The 19893-nt window shown below is 36.0% G+C and overlaps 1 protein-coding gene across 2 annotated transcripts in view; it reads right to left on the bottom strand.

Moving 5' to 3' along the window:
- HLTF (helicase like transcription factor) overlaps positions 1-19893 on the bottom strand; it is a 33629-nt gene that overhangs the window by 2881 nt on the left and 10855 nt on the right. For both annotated transcript variants that reach the window (XM_036757613.1, XM_036757614.1), the window contains 17 exons: positions 19458-19547; positions 18768-18840; positions 18479-18572; positions 17864-17943; positions 17740-17784; positions 16411-16497; positions 14928-15025; positions 12441-12584; positions 11883-12021; positions 11214-11349; positions 9653-9832; positions 8104-8228; positions 7181-7359; positions 4421-4546; positions 3827-3939; positions 3375-3555; positions 167-247 (listed from right to left, as the gene is read on the bottom strand). In XM_036757613.1, the coding sequence (XP_036613508.1) occupies positions 167-247; positions 3375-3555; positions 3827-3939; positions 4421-4546; positions 7181-7359; positions 8104-8228; positions 9653-9832; positions 11214-11349; positions 11883-12021; positions 12441-12584; positions 14928-15025; positions 16411-16497; positions 17740-17784; positions 17864-17943; positions 18479-18572; positions 18768-18840; positions 19458-19547 (1971 nt within the window). The remainder of the gene's footprint in view (positions 1-166; positions 248-3374; positions 3556-3826; positions 3940-4420; positions 4547-7180; positions 7360-8103; positions 8229-9652; positions 9833-11213; positions 11350-11882; positions 12022-12440; positions 12585-14927; positions 15026-16410; positions 16498-17739; positions 17785-17863; positions 17944-18478; positions 18573-18767; positions 18841-19457; positions 19548-19893) is intronic.

The raw sequence follows: 19893 nt of genomic DNA, 5'->3' as shown, positions 1-19893 counted from the left end.
ACAGCAACTATGTCTGACAAAAACAACTTTATAGTCAATGGAGCAAACTCTCCAAGAACCCCAAATTCAGGGTACTACACTAAACAAAGGGCATTATGATCCTCCAAAAACAGTACGTATCATGTTTTTAAAAACTAAGGAAACAATAAGCTGTATACAAACAGACCTTTGTGATGACCACTTCCTGCTTCTGGCCAAGTCTGTGACATCTGTCAAAGCACTGATCTTCAGCAGCAGGATTCCAGGCCTGGAAAGATGTTTTTAAGAATATTTGTTCTGATCGCTGTCAATGTGTTTTTCTTTTCCTCCCCATCTTTTAAGGTCAAGTTCAAACCCCAGCCCTTCTGTGAAATCCACCTCATGTTTCTAGCACACAAAGATCTTTATAGTGTCCAACTCCTTTTGTACCTGTTGTCTTGTATGCCACAAAAATTGATCTAAGGCATGAAGATAAAATTGATGTGCTACTGTTGTATATGCTGCATTGTTGTAACCAACACACCGTAGTGCTTTAAATTTAAAGATCTGCAAAGCACTTTACACCTATTATTTCATTTGTTCTTCAACAACTTGATAAACTGAGTGACTACAGTTAAGAAGAAAAAGGTCAGTAAGAATAAAGAAATGGGGGAAAAGTTAAAGGTAAAGGCATGGGGTAGGAGAAATTTTTGAAGTTCCAGTTTTTATAGATGAAATACTTTAATGAAGAGGCATGGTGTCGATCAGAGGTGTCAAATCCCTTTTTAACAGAGTAGCAAACTGTATCTTGGAGAGGGGTTAACATGCTGGTGGTGATCACACAATCCATGTCAGAGGCAGAAGTGGAACACGCAGCTAAATGATTCCTGACCCCATTGCTCTTCTCCTAACAGTTGGCTGCCTCTCCACAGAGTATATGATCATGTCTAGTAATATCAATATGCTCAAGGCTTTAGAGATATGATTAATAGATATTAGGTGCATTAGGAGGCTTCTTGAAGCTGACAGCACACTCTTCCACACTGTTATTCCACTCCGCCCACACCAGAAAACGGACTGGATAGAAAGCAGGGCTGGGCCAACATGGCATTTCTTATGTTATTATCTGATCTCTGTGTAACTGTTCTATTCACTGTTGGAATTCTCTTAAAACTGATCTTTTATATCTGTTAATCTGCAAGTAAGTTTTGTCTATTTTTATACATGGCACAAGAAAGTATGTATGCATGTTTACATAAACACATACATTTACGATATTTCTATGAATATGGGTGTTGCCCTTCATTCCTGAAGACCAAAATGACATTACTATGTTGGAGTTAAGTTACAGTGTGTCCAACTATGGCTGAAATCAGAGGTGGTAATTAGGAAAAGCAGTATTATATTCTTTTAAAAAGCTATGCCTCAGTAAGAACTAACAAACATTTGAAGGTAGGTGTAGAGAAATGTTTCCTGGTTTACATTTAGTTTCTGGACACCTCTTTTTTTGTTTAGTTTTTGCTTTTACTGCTACAATTTAGTTGGAGAGTTGCCTTTAGAATAGAAACAACTCAAAGAGATGCCTATTTGGGTAGCTTTCTGAAGGGGGAAAAGTTGTTTGTCTTCTTCCATTACTATTTTCTCTCATTCCTTTTTGGAGGAATTTTGAAGTCAATATAGAGATCAGCTGGTTTTTTTTTTTTTGTCTAGGAATATAAAAATACTATGGCTGCATGTTAGATTTGTTATTATACCTGAGTTACTATATCTGAGTCAGATAAACCTGTACAGGCTGAAACTGTTTCTCTTTGAAGTGGTTTTCCAGCTCAGTGGTGATAAAATAGAAAGGGATCCTTGAAGGCTACATACTGGCTCAGAAACCCAAAAATTAACATTACCTATGCTGTATTGTTTTTTTATTTATTTTGTTAAACATTTGCCAATTATATTTTAATTTGGTTCTGGTTGTTTTGGTGTCTCCAAGTTCTTAACATCTTTGTCTAGATATATTACAAAATTGATGTCTCATTTTTATCTGATGGGCTAACGCATTTAACTTCCTATACTGTGTATTTCTTAGCAAACCATCAGATTACCTGTTTCTAACCCCGTGTTCATTGAGAATTCAAAAGAACTTTAAAAGGTAAGCAGCATATTTTAGGAGGCTAGACAAATAAAAATAATTTTGTGACTTTTAAAAAAAAATAATTGCCAAACACAGTTTTCCTTACATAATTTTGTAATCCTGATAATTGTTTCTATTTTCTACTAAAATATGTGCCAAATTAAATCCTACCAGATAAAATAAAACTCACTACTAATGATTTTAACAAAAACAAGATAAAACAAAGTAAATGAGCCAGTTACTTTTTAAAAAAAATACTCATTTCCAGCACAACACAGGATCAAAAAATATTTAGTCCAATTTCTTACAACTTCTGTATCTCAATAATACAGGGATAACCAATGGTCATACTGACAGTACTACAAATTTCTACATCAAAAACTAAAATGGTTCAGTGTACATATTAAAGAAAATTATTATTTTCCACCTACATTAACACATAATATATACATAATAGCAGAACAGGGAAGAAAGTCATTGTGGTTTTCTCTGGCAATGTTCAATACCCAAGAGCCAAGGAAAGTGAAGGGTTGGTGACTTGGGGTTGAGCACCTACAATGGAGTATATAAATACATAGCCAAGGCAGGTGGGTTACTTTAACAGGTGGTGGCCATGCTGTTGTTTTTTTAACACCCCTGTCATGACCTCTAAACCTACAAGATTTCTTTCTCTTGCCATTTAAAACACTAGAGAAGCTTAAGAGACCAGGAGAATGGAATAAGGTTGAAAAAGTACTAGTGGGGATGAAGATGAGATTAAGAGGAAGAATCATGTACTGTGGTCAGGGGAATTTTAAGCGTTCTGGCTTTCAGAGATAAAATGTATCTCAGTGAGGCAGCAGGTGTAGGGGATCAAGCTCTATGTTAAGGACATAGCAATGCTGAATGTAAATTTTGTCTCAGACACTGGTTGCCAGCCTGTGCAACCTGAGGCAAGTCACTTTACCCTTTTCAGCCAGTGTTTCCTCATTTGCCAAAGAGAGACAATAAGTAATACTTATTTCATGGGTTTATCATAAGGCTCAACTGAGGTAATCTGTATAACGTATTTTGCAAAGTGTTCGAGTGTTACACAAATGTCAGCTACTCTTATTGCTGTGGAAGGGGTACTGGTTTTGGAGTCATGAGTTCAAAATTCCCATTTTGTCATTAGACAAACTAAAGTAAGTGAAAAGAGTCATTCTACAAATGAAAGGTATGATTTTTACCTCTCAATAAAAATATTTGGTGTTCCTTCTATGATTTTGTTTTAAAAATGTCCTTGTCATGTAGATTCCCTAAGATTACTTACTGGATCCATTAAGAATACTCGAGAGGCTGCGCAGAGATTCAAACCAACTCCACCAGCTTTTAAAGAAAGCAGCATTATTGTAGGAGATCCGGCTTCCGTGTTCTGGAAACACTGAATTGATTCAACTCTCTTCTTCTGGGCCATGGAGCCATCCAAACGAGTAAACACAAACCCAGACGCTCTTTAACAAAAATAAGAAAAAGATTTACTAGGTTGCTACTAATAATAGTCAAATAATTATTTGCGCACACAGCTTTTCTGGTAAGTTCAGGATTTAAAACAATATTTTATGTTGTTACAAAAAGTTCCTAATTTTAACTTGTACAAAAGTTAAATGGAAAAAAATTATAAAATGGGTACACAAGTTAATACTGACTTTCTGATACAAATTTCATACAGCAAAACACATAAAAATCTTTTTACTCAAAGAGATAAAACACTGTTCAACTTACTTAAGTGGTGTTTCTAATAAAGACAGGAAAGTTGTGAATTGAGAAACAACTAAACTTTTGATTTGGGGGTTCTTCTTTCTTAAGTCAATCAAAGCATGCATTAGAGCATTGATCTGAAAAAAACAAAACTGTATGTAACCCATCAAATTTCACTTTGAATTGGTAAAAATTATGCTATTAAAATTACTCTTGAAAGTTCTGTGCTTTAGTTACAAATGGGAAGCAAAGATCTCTGGTATTTAGCCTGATTTCAAAAATTCTCCAAATGTCTAATATTTCATTAATATCACACTTTCTCTTTAAATAAGAAAGCATCATTAAGTATAAAAAGTAAAACAGAATAATTACATATCATTTATCTTTTCTTCACTGTTTTATTTCTTACAAATACCTGAAATCTAAAACATAATAAATTATGTCTTTCTCCACCAAAAAACAACAAAAACTCACCCCGCTCCCCACCCCACCCCCGCCTTTTACTACCTATTAGAAGCATTCACATGACAGGATGAAATTGTAGTAATCTCCTAGTTCATGTGCAAATGAATCATATACAGATGATTTTTTACATTCATCAAAGTCTTTGAAAATTACCTTTGAACTGGACATCCATTCCAGATCAGTCTTTTTCTCAGCACTACAGTTCAATTCTTCTGGAGGACATTCTACCAAATTGTCTGCTCGTAAGTCATTTCTGCATAAAGGGCATTTGGCATTTGGCTATAAAACAAAACATTAGAACTCTGAACATTCCTAAAAGATAAAGGTATTTTAATACCACCTCTCCTCCCCTTTTTGTTAGGCCCTCAAAGTTACTTCTCTGAGAAGTGAATATTCACCATTAAAAAGAAGATAAAGTATTGTATTAGTTTGGGCATAGGGCAAAAGATCTTGAAGTAGTATACAGGGTGGACAAATACATTTCATGAGCTAGTCCTGGATTCAAAGACCTCAATTTAAAAAAATAATTATAGTTTTGAAAGGTATATGTTTATTAGAGCTACTCAATCAAAACAATTTTGTCTTGTTGAGTGAAAAAATTGGTTGATGTCTGTTAAATCTTACAAAGTTTTTCATTCAAATGAAGTGTTTACCTAATTACTAAGACTTACTAGGGATGAACAAAATTTTATTTTAAACTACAAGACTAAAGCTGATGGGACAAATGCTTGTATCCACAACCCCAGCTAAAAGAACCACTTATTTCAAGTATTTTACAGAGAACATTTTTAGCAAAATAAAAGAATCTAGACATAAGGACGCTACTAACCATCATTTTTCCAATAAGACACTTTTAGAGCAGAATACTGAATAGAGATCAATGTCTTTGAAAAGTGAGAACTTTGCTTAAGTGATCAGATCAGAATTTTTTGAAAATGTTTCAATTCCCGTTATCCTTTTAAACTCTGCAGCCTGATTTCCCTCCGTCAGTGAGTCAAATCCAGTGTTCTTTGCTTGGTCCTCTCAGTAGTCCCTGACTGTACTGTTGCACCTGACATATGGATCCCTTCTACTGCTGCCCTCAGAGACATCACATTCCCATGGTTCTTCTGGCTTTTCTACACCTCTTCACAATGATCCCACTTCCCTAGCTTCCACTGTCACCTTTCACATGTAACTGTGCAAAGAGGCAGTATGGTACAGTGGAAAGATTGACAGACTTGGGAGTCCTGAGAGAAGAGTGTTCAAAATCCACTTCCTGCATTACTAAGCAGATGATCACAAGCAAGGCATTAAGCTAAACCTCAGCTTCTTCAGCTATATTACAGGTAATACCTACCCTAGTACTGTTTTTGAAGATCAAATGATGATTATAAACAATGCTTTGCAAACAAAAAAGCTCTACATACATGTCAGCTATTGTAAATACCACACCTGTACTTGTGCCTGTCTGTAAGATATCCCTACTTGGATTAAACAAACATGTTATTAGGTGCCAACTAGATATAAGGTGCTGGGATATAAAGGAACTCTTCCTTGCCACAAGGAACTTATTTCTATTTAGAGAAACAACACACTTGCAAATAATACAACCTATATACAAAAACCAAAGGATAATATGGGGAGAGGGGCAGCAGGAAATGACTTACGTCTAAGGTGGCCCTTGAGCTAAGCTTTGAATGTAACTAGGGATCCTAACAGGTAAATGAGGATGGAGGGAACACTCCAGTTATGGGGGACAAGCTATAATGCAAAGGCTCAGCCTAGAGATGAAGGCTACAGAAAGGCAGGTTTGGCTAGATCATGAAAAGGGAGGTGAAAATGGAAGTGTGGTAATAGACCATAAAATTGTAAAGGAAAGTAGATTAAAACAGATTGTGAAGAGCTTTAAAAGCCAAACAGAAGAGTTCCCTTTGGACCTTACAGGGAAGGTCACTCCTGCTCTTTAGAAACATCATTCTGGCACCATGATAGGTATCTGTATCTGAACTAGACAAGGGATAGACTTGAAGCCAGGGAACCACCTAAGAGGTTGTTGCAAAACAATTAGGAACAAATTAGACACTCAATTGACTGGCAAACGGCTAGGCAAATAATGCAATATAGCTGTGCTGTGAGAAACGATGGATGGGATGAATGCAGAAAATCACAAGAAGATCTACATGATCTGGTACAGAGTGAAGTAGCAAAATCAAGAATATAAACAATGACTAAAACAACATAAACAAACAAAACTACCAAATACAAAAAAGTTAAAAGTGAATGTTGTAAAATTCTGTTAGTACAAAATTTGAGATGTGATCAGACACTCCCAACTCTATCCCTTTAAAGGCACAGGTGGACCACGAATGGTGCACAATATGCATAATTCAGACTTTGATGTATTTATCATATATGCTGATTTTTTCCCTTTTCTGTGTTAGTCATAAAAAGTACAATTTGCTGTATGGGATCGCTGTGGGGAGGAGGGGCAGGGAGGGGAGAGGTGTTTGATGTAAAAATATACTCTATTCCTGCCCTTTTCTGTCTCCACAACTTTGCTTCAGGGCCCCGCATCTGCTGACCCCAGCTCAAGGTCAACTCTGCCTAAAGGATTCCCTGGCCATCTTTAGCCCATCCTCCTCTTGCACGTCACATAGCACCATTTTTCACCTCTTTGAAACATTTTCTTTCTCCTACCCAAATGTAAGTTCCATGAGAACAGAGATTATTAGAACATCTAATGCCAAGTCTGATAGTCTGCACAATTGTTTAATAAATATTTCCTTAACTGAATTAAACCAAACTTTGCTAGCAGTAAAGTATGAATGGTTGATAATTAAATTATTGTTCCATTCTCTAGAAAAAATATTTACATGAAATTTTGACAAATTATCAACTGATTAATTCAGTATGAAAGACGAAAAAACTAACCTGCTCATTCTGAATTACTTGACAAATGCATGGTTTACAAAACACATGTGCACAGTGTGTTATCACAGGAATATTTAGAGAATCCAAGCAAATTGCACACTCCTCATCTGAGCCAGAGCTTAGAATTAACTTCATTTTGCTAATCAACTTCTTTCGTAGTTCTTCAGGTGTATCATCTCCTATCACAGTTAGGTACAGAAAGCAAATTAATTATACACAGCGACTCTTAATGACTGAGAAAGTTAATTTACACAAATAGAGTATACTTTATTCTACTTTGTAGACTGGGTCTATTATTTAAATTAGAAAATATAACAACACTAAACAGTATCCCCCAAAACTAGGTAATGTACAAATAAAACATATTACACACAGGAACCTCACTGTGTACAACCTACTCCACAGCAAAATGCAGAGTAAGGCAAATCCTATGTATTAGAGCAAGAAGGGATCACAGGAACCATTTACTGCAATCCCCTCATTTTGTAGCTGGGGAAACTGAGACCCAATGAGGTCAAATGACTTGCCCATGGTCGCTAGAGGCTGCAGGTGATAAAGATTTGAAACCAGGTCCTGAGTCCAAAGCCAGCAAGCATTCTTTCAACTTATTTGACACTGCCAGATACTGAACCCATAGAAGGTTCTTTTGAGCAATAACATAAAAACCTCATTAGTAACGCCATTTCATATATAATGTGGCTCTGCAAAAAATTTTTCAAATACATTACTTAGTTCCAATGCATTACCATATTTAAATTATATACTCGGGTCTAATATGCATTCAAGACAAATGAAACAAAACATAATCATCATGACCTGTATTTCAAAAGGAAAATGAAATGGTCATTTCAAGAATTCTGATTCTGAACTAAGTATTTCTGATAAACTACAATGTACGTGGAAACCCAATTAAATTTACTAACCTGAGGGACCACTGGAAGATGCTGTATTTGTAAACAGATGGGGATGACAACATAATTGTCTTAATCTGAGCAAAAGGCCCAAGACATCTGCATAGTGTGCAAGCACAGTGCCTTCATTAAAGTACCTAGAGATTATTAGGAAGTCAAAACACAACACATTATGAAGCCACTGAAGTTTGATTGACAGACAGACTCTGCATACAGGGCCTAAATGTGTGCATGAGCACATCTACACACTCATTCACCCATTCACACTTCCTCAACCATAAAAGATCCTCCCACTCTGTCATGCCTCAGTCACTTATTGCCACTTTGGCCTCATTATCACTTAAGCTCATAAGCATAAATTCAGAGCTCAGAGACCTCAACCTCACTTTCACAAATGAGAACAAAATGCACCTCAAGAGAGGTAGTCACCTGCCTGAAGCCCCATGGTTAATCAGAGGCAGAGCTAGAACTGACACGCAGGTCCTGAAGTCCACACTCTTTCCACTAGGTTTACTTCACAGAAGATCTAGAACTTCAGAAGCCATTTCACTCAGATACTGCCTCTACCTTCCACTTCCTTCCTCCTATCATCATCATTATTATTAGTTCACCTTTACATGTCATAGCACCATAGAGTTCATTTTGGAGGAATCTCAGAGATTTCCTGAGCACCAGCTTCATCATCTCACTTTTATGCTCACCTTCTAATTCTTGCCCGTTAGTCAATTTGCCAGTCCTCCTCCCTACCCACTAGACTATCCTGGAGATGTTGCCATCTTTCTCAAACCCAAAAGGCAGTCCCCATTCTCAGGGGATGCTTCTGTCCCCATGGGCTGAGCACTGCCAAGGAAGGAGGGATCAGCTGCCCCACCCCAAGGCCAGGTCAGCTCTGACCTCTCGGGAGTCAGCCTTTACAACTCATAATGCTTTGTCAGATGGAATTTGCAAGGAAGCCAGTTTAGGGTTGGTCAGAAAAAACTTCCACTGACTGATACTTAGATGCTCTTTGAAATAGGAAGATCTGAATTCAAGTCCCACCAATGACACATACTGGCTATGGGATGAGCGTTCAGTGCAGGGAAGCAAAGGTATAAAGTGCCTCCTGAGCTTTCTACACCCCTGAAATCACAGATCTGGTCACTACCTCAACTCCAATGTTGAGCATAAAAGCTCAAACTAGATCAGCTCAGGAAAAAAATAAGTACCAACTACGTGCCAGGCACTATATGACCATCTCATTTTACCCCCACAACCATCCTGGGAGTTGGTCATTATCTTCATTTTATAGGTGTGGAAAGTGAGACAGTCAGAGATTAAGGGACTTGCCCAGTGCTACACAATAAGGATCTGAGGCTGGATTTGAACTCAGGTCTTCCTGACTCCAGGCAGTGCTCTAACCACTGTTATCACCTAGCTACTAGATATTTTGGTTTATATTTCAATTATAAAATGAAAACCACTGTCATCATTTTAGTTCTTTAATATTATTATGCCCAGCAGATTTTATATAACCTTGAAAAAAAAATTAGTGCTCTTTGAATATGGTTTTCTTTCTGCATACCTGCCAATTGCGGCTCTGCCTTCATTCTTTACAGACTGGTAAATCTGTCTCTCTTCGTCAGTAAGTGTAATGTGCTGAATAAATACTTTACGCTCTGGTAACTCCAAAACAGGTTTGCCTTTAATTTTGCTTGTTTTTGTCCTTCGGAGGGTAATATTTTTAATTAGGGATTGTAAACGCCTAGGGAAGATAAAAAGAATTTAATGTACAACTAACTACTTTCAGGTATACAACTTTATAATAAAAACAGAAAAATACACTGTAATTTAGTAGAAATTTATACACTTTTAGTTTACTTCTATCTGAAGGTTTAACCAACTTAAAAAAGTCAATGAAATACTTGCAAACATAAGCATCTGATAAATTCTTAAAAAAAAAAAACAAAAAACCAACAACTTATTCTCCAGGCTTGATCATTTAGGTATTTTTCTTTTTCAACTCCTTTCCTATTTTCCTATTACTTCTCTTTCTTCTTAAATTCTACTTTATTCTGGCCTTTTTTTCCTCTCCTGTTCTCACTGCCTATCTATCACATGTGTACTATCTTATATACATATCACTTACTTTTGTAAGTAACTCGATTATTTATGAGACTGCCCATCATTTTCAATATATTCTATTTGATTTGCGCCTCTAAAGTCATGTAAGTTATTATTTACACCACTCATTTGACAAATGCTGTTTGTATTGTTATGTGCATATAGATATAGATATAAATTTTATCCCCAAAACTAGAGCATGAACTGGTGAGCAGAGACAATACCTAATACTAGCATACTATGCCTAGTCAATAAAATTTCTAATGACAGCTGACTCTATTCTCTTTTCTTGTTTCACTATATTGTTTTCTTTTTTTGTTTACCATACTTTTTTCCTTCTCATTCTTTCACCCTATTGTGTCCCTTTCTTTTCCTCTCTTCAAGTAGTAGTCACTTAGTCTCTGCTTAAAAACCTTTAGCGATTGGAACTTCTCTACCTATCAAAGGTAGCCAAAGAGGGAATTATAATTACTGTACAATCTCTCCTTAAATTACCCCAAACCCACCTCTTCCACTTCCACTCAGTTCTGCCAAGTCCACACAGAACTAGTCTTAGGCAAGTCATGTAACTTGTCCAGGCCAGTGTCCTTCTCTGTAACATGAAGGAGCTGAACAGATGCTCCCTACTCCCTTTCAACTCCCTATGATCCCATGATCCAAACTCCTCTTGCATGTGTACAAATGACTGCACATGTAAAGGTAAATGTTTCAATGCAGGAATGTATGGGATGTTGTGCCAGAAGGCCCCACCCTAGAAGCAGGCAACCAATCAAATGGCTTTAGATGGCATTTGGGGTGGTGTTACAACAGCCCAAACCCCTTAGTTGTATTAACACACTAAGCCACTATGGAGAAGTTTCAAATGGAACAGCTGTTACAAGTCTGTCAACAAACTAAATGCACCAGAAATGCAAAGATGGCTAGTGATGGGGTGGAGGGGGGAGGAAGAGATGGGTCAGTCAAACATCCTCCAGAGAACGACTGTCAGCCCCTGGCTCGATAATCATACAGACACAGCATACCGAAGTCCCCCCTCGTCTCCCATTGTGACAGGACGCTGGATTGTTCGGTGCCACCATTCTCTATCAGTAAATGGCTTCAGTTTTAAAAAGGAAAGCAGTGACCACAAGTCCTTTAATGAATTCTGGATTGGAGTACCTAAAAAAATGAGAATTTAAAGCTATTGCAGCACCTTCATGAGCATCTATCTATAGAACCTCAAAGAGAACCACTATACTGCCTACATTTTGGGCATCTCCCAATTTTTAAATTATCACTATAGAACAGGGCAGGCATAAATAATAAAATCTTTATTTTAGTCAACAAGTTCAACATGGTTCCACATCAAAAGTACTGTAATTACACTAGCAAACAGAACATTTTAATTTGATTGTCTTCTATTCTTTTTCAATCTTTTAATCAGCAGTAAAATGGCCCAAAATTAACAACAAAAGACCAAGTACTGAGCTCCTACACTTTTAAGAAAAATTTTGTTTTTGATTCTGTAATTTTGAATTGTGATGCTCATGTGTATTACCCAACATGAAACTTCTAGGAACACATGCCAAAGCTTTTCAGGAAACAACTGCTACAGGAAGCGTTTCCTACATGTCTGAAACTTCCTACAATTTTCCACTATTTTCTAATACAGTTTTAAAAGTCTAAACTGAACTTCGATAAATGCAGATTACCTGTCAGCACCCATCGTCTTTCAGCCTCCAGATCTAATGCAGCTTTTGTTTGTTGGGCATTTGGATTCCGTATGGTATGACCTTCATCCAGAATTACTCTCAGCCACCTTATTTTGTGTAATGGACTATCCCCTCTGCTCTGAAATAAATCAGAACAGCTCATATCAACTATTGATATAAATTCATTAAAAATGCAGGAAAGAAAAACCTGTAGCAAAACAGTAAGATATATTGAAAATGCCAATGAAATTACTGGGCATAGCAAAATCACCCTATTTTAAGTCAAGTAGTGTAATCTTTGACAGAATTACAATTTTGCTACTATAATGTTCTAAAATATAAAATTTTAAATCTGTCTTTGTGATAAGCAGACAGTCAGTTTTCTAGAAGCATTAGGGAACTACGTTTTCAAAGTATTAAGTCCATTAAAAAAAAACTGCCAGATATTCTCTTTCTTACATTGCATTATAAATATTTCCTAGTGTGATTAAAAAAAAGTGGAATAAACAACTATTTAAAATCTCTAATCCTAAATAGAATGATTTTAGGCATACTTACTCCATAATCATAAGTTAAAATATTATATGTAGTCAATACAATATCCTGTTTTGAAAGCAAGGCAGGGTCTTTGCTGCGATCAGGACCGTAGTAAACATACAAATTCAAGTGCACATCTGATTTTATATGCTGTCCAAATTGGTCCTAAAAGAAAAAAATGGTTTTAATCAGTAAGCATAATACTGATCTTATTTAATACTAGGAAAGAGCATTATATGTGAAAAAAAAAATTAACAGTGAAGAAATGATGCATCTTTTTAAAAAATCTTATTAACATCTTTTAACATTCCAACAGTCATTTCAAACCTTTCCCTGAAGGCAGAAATCGCTCTTGTGCCAAAGATAAAAAATTAAGTCCTCTGTCATGGGGAAGGAGGAATTATGTTTATCTGTACTCCAGTACCTTCTCTGACCTTTAAATTACCCAGATGATCTTTTTAGTTATGTGGTTGCAGTCTGTATATATTGTTCTCTTAGTTCTAGTCATTTTACTGAAAATCAGTTTGTACAAATCTTCCTGTTTCTTCTCTGAATTCCTCCTTTCTTAATGTATAATAATATTCCATTATATTCATGTACTACAATTTTTTTCAGCCATTCCTTAATGGATGGGCACCTACTTTGTTTCTAGGTCTCTACTATCATAAAGAGCATATTATGCTTATTTTGGTATACACTAGCATTTTGTTTTGATCTTTTTCCCAGGCATATATGACCAGTGGGAGAATTTTGGAAAATTCAAAACTGAATTCTATAAAGCTGACTGAACTCCTTCACAGCTCCACCAAAAATGTACACAGATGCTCATGTTCTAACATATACTGTTGTCAATATTTGTCATCTTTGTCAATTTACGTGGTGAGGTAAAAACCTCATGGGTACTTGTAATTTCCATTTCTCACTATTGCAACATGAAGCATGTTTTCATGTAGTCATTTATAGTTACAATTCTCCTTAAAACTATTTGTTCACATCCTTTGACTTTTTGCTGGAGAAATATTTTTTGAAATTGAAATAGAAATAAAATCACCACAGACTTTTTCCAAACAACTCATTAACCCAACTACAAAAGTAAAGAGAGAATAGCCTGCTCTTTTCTTGCTAATATTCTTTTTAAAAGGTTCATCCTCATATTGGGCCATAACAGAAGACAGCAGTACCACCAACGGACTGCTAAATATGCACATTTGCAGAAAAAGGGAGTACGGGCACACCACTAACTCTTAGCCTCTCCCCAGGCTCCACTACCCCCTCTAAAGCAGCACTCTGCAGTTCCCATTAGTACATCTCTCTCCCTCAAGCACATGTGAAAAGAGTTAAGCTTGGTGAAGATCAGGAGAGAAAGGGGATGTGGAAAAAAAAATCATTTCTCTTTCTATTAATTACTAACTATAATAGGTAGGAATAAAATAAAGTGACAGTAGTAAAAATTTTCATATCCCTCTTAAAAGAGGGATAAAGAATACACTGAAGAGGCAGCTAAGTGGCATAGTGGATAGAGTACCAGCCCTGGAGTCAGGAAGACTTGCCTGACACTTGACATGACTAGCTGTGTAACCTTGGGCAAGTCACTTAACCCTGATAGCTTTACCCAAAAAAAAAAATGCACTGAAGTATAAAAGACAGTAAATTTTTTAAAAAGTCAAAGATAAAATTCAGCAACATTTTAATTGAATATCAAAGTTTAAGAAGCTATAAGCAGAGAAAACACAAAGGAAACGAAGAGTGAATTAGGTCCTACACCAGGATAGCCTCAGTTGTTTAAAAAGCTCTTTCAAGCTCTTTCTCAAAACATTGTGCAAAGCATCATTCTTAATTGAACATTCCTCTAAAAAAAGGGAAAAAAATTTGTGAGGTCTAAAAACATCAGTACCTATCCTTAATTACCTCTAACTTGACTTCTTTCTGTCCTACTCTCTACAATGTTTTCTTGACCACATACCAGAAAATCCAAAGATCTTTTCTCAATCCTCACTCTTTCTTAGTTTCACTATAATGATGACAGTAAGAGTTAGCTTTTGTATAGCACTTAATATGTGCTAGGCACTATGCCAAGCTTTATAATTATCATCTTATTTGCTCCTCACAATGACCCAGGGAGGTAGGTGCTATTATCCCCGTTTTTCAAATGAGGAAACTGAGACAGAAATTAAGAGACTGTCCAGGGTCACAGAACCGGCAAATGTCTATGGCATCCCACAGATAATACACTTCCTTTATTGTTTTACTTTGGCTTCTATGAAATACTTCTTTCCCGGACTTTGTGGTGAATGGTTTACAACTAGATATCTTTCCTTTTTTTATTTTATGTCTCAGGACTAAAGTTTTATTCATTTTAATAAACCACTAATTGCAGGTAAAATATAACAAAACTGGCACTATCCTTCCAAATTATGGTCATTTCCATGCATTTCCAACTATAAGACTAAGATGACTTACAAATTAACTTCATGTTACGAAATTTTAGTATGTAGTAACAAAACTTACAATCCAATTGCTTAGAACAGAAAGAGGACAGATGATCAAAGTTGCTCTTGGTTTCTCTTCAGTGTCAATTTTCTTAGAGCACTGTACTATGGTAGCTCCTGAAAGGATAAATTATCATCAATAGGAACACAGTCCTTCATGTAGTTTTGTTATGTTAAAATCACTCAAAATTTATAAAAGTTTACCCTTGCTGAATCATTTAATGCAAAATACTCCCTGTACATCCCTTATGTTATTTATCCGTATGGCCAATACCAACACATTGAGAATATTCCAAACCATATGATTTAAGTCCCAGTTGATACTTGATTCACATTGTGGATTATCTAATATGCTTATAAATACTATGTGCAAATCAATAAGGTAGGCACTAGGAGAATGAGGCATTTCAGCTGGCAATAGCATGTAAAAGAGGGCAGCATAAAATACTAAAATGAAATTCTACTGCACCCTTTGCTTAGCAGGATATTCAACCAAGCTAAGTTTGCCCAAAAAATCAGTTTCTATTTTTCATGTGTTATGTGTTACAAAATTCAATAGGTGACCTACTAAAAAAATGATCCAGACTTTTAAAATAATTTCATAACAAAACATCAACATCAAATATTCATGCCATACTATATTCATAACCCAGAACAATACTAACAAGGAAAACCAGAATCTCTAAAATTCTTAGCTATGACTGATTCATTTTGCACCCTCCTACAATTTCCAGGACCTACTAAAGCAGCCTCAAATTACTTAAAAAACTTGAAGTTTGCAAGTAACTCAATTCTTTAAATCTTTTGGGCATTTTTATTTTTTCCAGACCTCTTCACCAAGTTACATAGTCAGTCTGTTACCGTGTAGTTGCACATAAAGTTAAACGAAATGTTTATGTCCTTGCTTAGCAAAGACACTGATCCCAGCATCTGGCTGTTATAACCAGCAAATTCATACACTGTTTGCCTTATTCTCAACCTAGAATTTTAAAATTCATCTGACAGATAATATTCTCACAACTCACTGTTAGTTTAACCTGGACAACAACAAGATGCCAGAAGAGGTAGCAATGTAAGTACAGGAACCTAGGAGGACAAATTGGAAACACGAGAGGCCATCTAGACCAACTTCCTGATTTCATAAATTAGGAAACAGAAGTCTACAAATTATTTTCCCAAGGTAACACATATAGATTTTAAGTCAAAGTAAGGGAACCAATTAAATTGAGACTGTACTCACTTATGATTTTGTAATTTCACCAAAGGATGATTTCAAACTAAAAATTACACCCCAAAATTTCATTCATTCTTTCACTGAAATCAACAAAATTATATTCAAAATCGTCTTCTCTCAACTCAATTACAGAGCATAGAATACTAAATTTTCTGCTACAAATATATATAGATAAAGAATTTGTAATTATATGAAAAAAATTCCTCAAGTTATATTATTTCTTGGCTGAACTAAAAACAGAAATTGAAATATCAGGACCACTGCTGACCTTTTTTCATGGCTTTCTTTTTTACCAGAGGGGTAGATGACTCAAGTGCACATGCAAAGTCTGCATCTTCGTTGGCCTTTGAAGATCCTGAAAAAATAAAAGGAGATAGTAGCATTAAGTCATAGTAAACTTTTGCAGCAGGGAACACACGTAACATGAAGCCATTACTACACTCTGTTAGGCTGTGTTAACACTACAAGGCTGGCTTCTATTTGATAATAAGTAATCTACGACGTTGTCACCCACACCTCAGAACCAGGAATAGAGAATTCTGCTCTCGTATGCATTATGTAGATCATCCTCAGACAAGCCTACTCAATTTTTGGATCAGTCATTAGCAGTCTGGTAACAGTAATTTCATTTCTTTACACAGTAAAGCTTCACTAACTTGGAATGGTGGTGGCAATATTTTAACTGAGGAAAAGCAAGACTTTGATATTTAAACCACTCTACTATCTTTGCCAGGAACACCCCCCAAAAGGGTTACAGAGTTGGATATGACTGAAATGACTGAACAGGGTGGATGGTAAACAGACAAATAGGCTGGCTGAGCAAGGAGACTGGAATTCTAGTTCTAGATCTACTGAATGGCTCCGAGCAAGTCACTTTTCCCAGCTATAATGTAACTTTTCCCCAGCTATAATTTCCTTCTATGTAAAGTGAGGAAGTTGATTAGATTCCCCTAGGACTGAACCTGTGACTTCATTGTACAGGAGAGGGAATGACCAAAGAGGAGATCTCTCAAACAATTCAGATTGGCTCCTACTCTGCAAGTTATTGTCTTAATCTTTTTTGTTATGAACTCCTTTGGTGGTCTGGTGAAGCCTACAATTCCTTCTCAGAATGTTTCTAAATGCATAAAATATATAGGATTGCAACAGAAACCAATCATATTGAAAAAAAGATGCCATTTCCCCCACCCATTCACAGACACCCCCTCCCCCAGCCCCGGGATCTGTGGACTTCATCCTAAGAATCCATCTGAGAGTTGCCTAAGAAAGAGTCTTAAATGACTTGCCCAGGGTCTTCTGGGATCACTCTCTATACATTCAATGAGGCTGCCTTCTTTCTTTTTAAAAATGTTTGAAAGTTGCCATGCTGGCTTCCTAATCAACTTTATCAAAACCTAAGAATTATCATAACTACTACAATTTGTGAGTCATTAATTTGTTTAATAAATCTCTTTCAACAACAGAAAAGTAAATCTAAGCTAATAAGTCCATGTGCAATTATCATAGCTTGCAAGTCAGTGATAAATAAATTAGTAAAATTTACTGTACTATTTTTTCAGCTACAAGGTAAACAGAAAACTATGTAGAGGATACATACTTTTAATTCTGCCTTTAATCACAGGCTGTTCCTGTCTTGGTCTGGCTGTAAAAATACATAAAAAATTGTCACAACCAATTAGCATATGTGACAAAATAGCAAATCTATTGATATTTTGGATTACCTTTTATTTTACGTGGTAATTCATTTAACTCCATCTCTTCTGAGTCACTGCTTTCAGTATACTTAACAGTGGCTTTTCTTCTAAAAAAATAAATAGTTTTGAAAAAACATCAGACACATGGAAAGGGTACTAGATAATTAAGCAGCAAATAACTCATGAATTTTGTTCCTGAAAGTTACATTTGCCATGAGGGAAGCAAGCAGGTTTCTCTTACCCTCACACTTTAAAAAAAATTGATAACTAATGGGAAATAATTTTACAAAGCCAAGTTCAAAACATGCCTTTCAATGTTGGCATCTAGTTATACTTTGTAATATTTAACATGTCATTTTTCCTATCACTTAGCAAGTGAAAACGCAGAGAGCTTGGCCAGGGGCCCCTTTATTCCTATTCTGGAAAACCACAATAATTTAGGTCACTATTCTGCTAGATCTGTGATCTCATTTATGTGGGCATTCTAGCAGGGTAGAATTGTATCCTCCGAGTTCTCTCCGTTAATAGCAAGGTAATTTAAGAAAATAACTGGGGATTCCATGTCAGCGAATTTAAGGAAAATATTAAGTCATTTCCAAGAGAAAAGGTTACATTCTTTCAAACCCCTGCACTTAATTTTACCTTTTGGGACGAGAACTTGTAAATTCTGACTTGCAATCTTCACTTTCCTCCTTGACATTTGAGACACTGGGCTCTTCACCAACAGTAAATTCTTCTATTTGAAAGTAAAAGATGCATATCATATGAAGCAGTGGTTAAAAACATGAAAATATATATTAGAAACAAACATCAGACTACCCTTAATACAGCTCTTAACCCTCATTTTAAAGAATTATGTATCAATGGACACTAGAATTAAGCCATTAGATTGGTAATATTTAAACTATGCACTTTTGGATTAAAATTTTACCTTTACACAGTTCCTTCACTTGTTCATTGTCATCATTTTCTCCATGTTTTGCAGATTTATCAATAATATGTTCCTAAATGAAAAGACTTTCTTTAATGATCATAACTTTCCAGAGACTGAAGGGACTTCAGAGGATGTTTAGTTCAAGCCATAAGAAAAACAATCCCTTCTACAATATATGCAATCCTGCCTTTCCTTGAAGGTCCCTAGTGAATAGAACCCTACTCTACCTCCCAAGGCATCCCATTCCACATCTGGAACACTCTTTACAGTGAGGAAGTTTTCCCTCACATCAAACATAAATCTGCCCCTTTGAAACCTCTCTCAATAGCCCTTAGGCTGAAGCTTCAAACAGGGAATACTACTGTAAACTGTAATACTATTGGTTCCTAAATTAAGGTAACTGGAATTAACAGGTTTAGTTCTTTTTTAACCTCCAAATAAACTTATAGTAAATGGACTGTTTTTTATGGTTACAAGTCATGTTCTCAACATAGCTAGCAACAGAGAACTAGGGTTCTGTCATGAACTGAGAGGAATAAGAATTCCTCTGAAAAATGGACAAAGGGATTTTGGATTTTTAATGTAAGGAGTTGAAAGAGTAACTGCTTCCCAACAGCCAAGCTAGAGAGTTGTACAGACTGCTTCTCATAAACATCTCAAAGAGCAAAACATTTTCAAATACTCCACCTCCTTCAACTGATTAGTTTTTTCAACAGGAAGAGGCTTGCCATCATAGAAGTTGGTTAGGATCACTGCAATGGCTGCAAGAGTTTTGCCCTAAAGGGAAAAAAAAGTCTTCATAAAGTCACATATCTAGCCAGATTCTCAGTCATTACTATAAGATGTCTCACAAATACTTTTTGGGATGACCCATGTGTCACATTACCAAAGGGACAAGAACATTGGACCAATGGTGCTTATGAAATACAGTTTCACAGTTCCATCCACAAACTCTAAATATATTTGTGATCCAACAATCTGACGTTCTGCAAAACATGACTGGCATGAGAAAACAGACCCACCTGCTGCCAGTCACCTATAAAAGATATAGGGAAAAGTGGCTCTATTACATAATATCAAGCATCTCAAAAATGTACTCTTTAACTCTTATGTGCCAAAAGGG

The sequence above is a fragment of the Trichosurus vulpecula genome, chromosome 4 (genome assembly GCF_011100635.1).
Source record: "Trichosurus vulpecula isolate mTriVul1 chromosome 4, mTriVul1.pri, whole genome shotgun sequence".
NCBI classification, from domain to species: Eukaryota; Metazoa; Chordata; class Mammalia; order Diprotodontia; family Phalangeridae; genus Trichosurus; species Trichosurus vulpecula.
The sequence above is the reverse complement of the archived record's forward strand: the minus strand, read 5'-3'. Positions and strand labels throughout refer to the sequence as shown.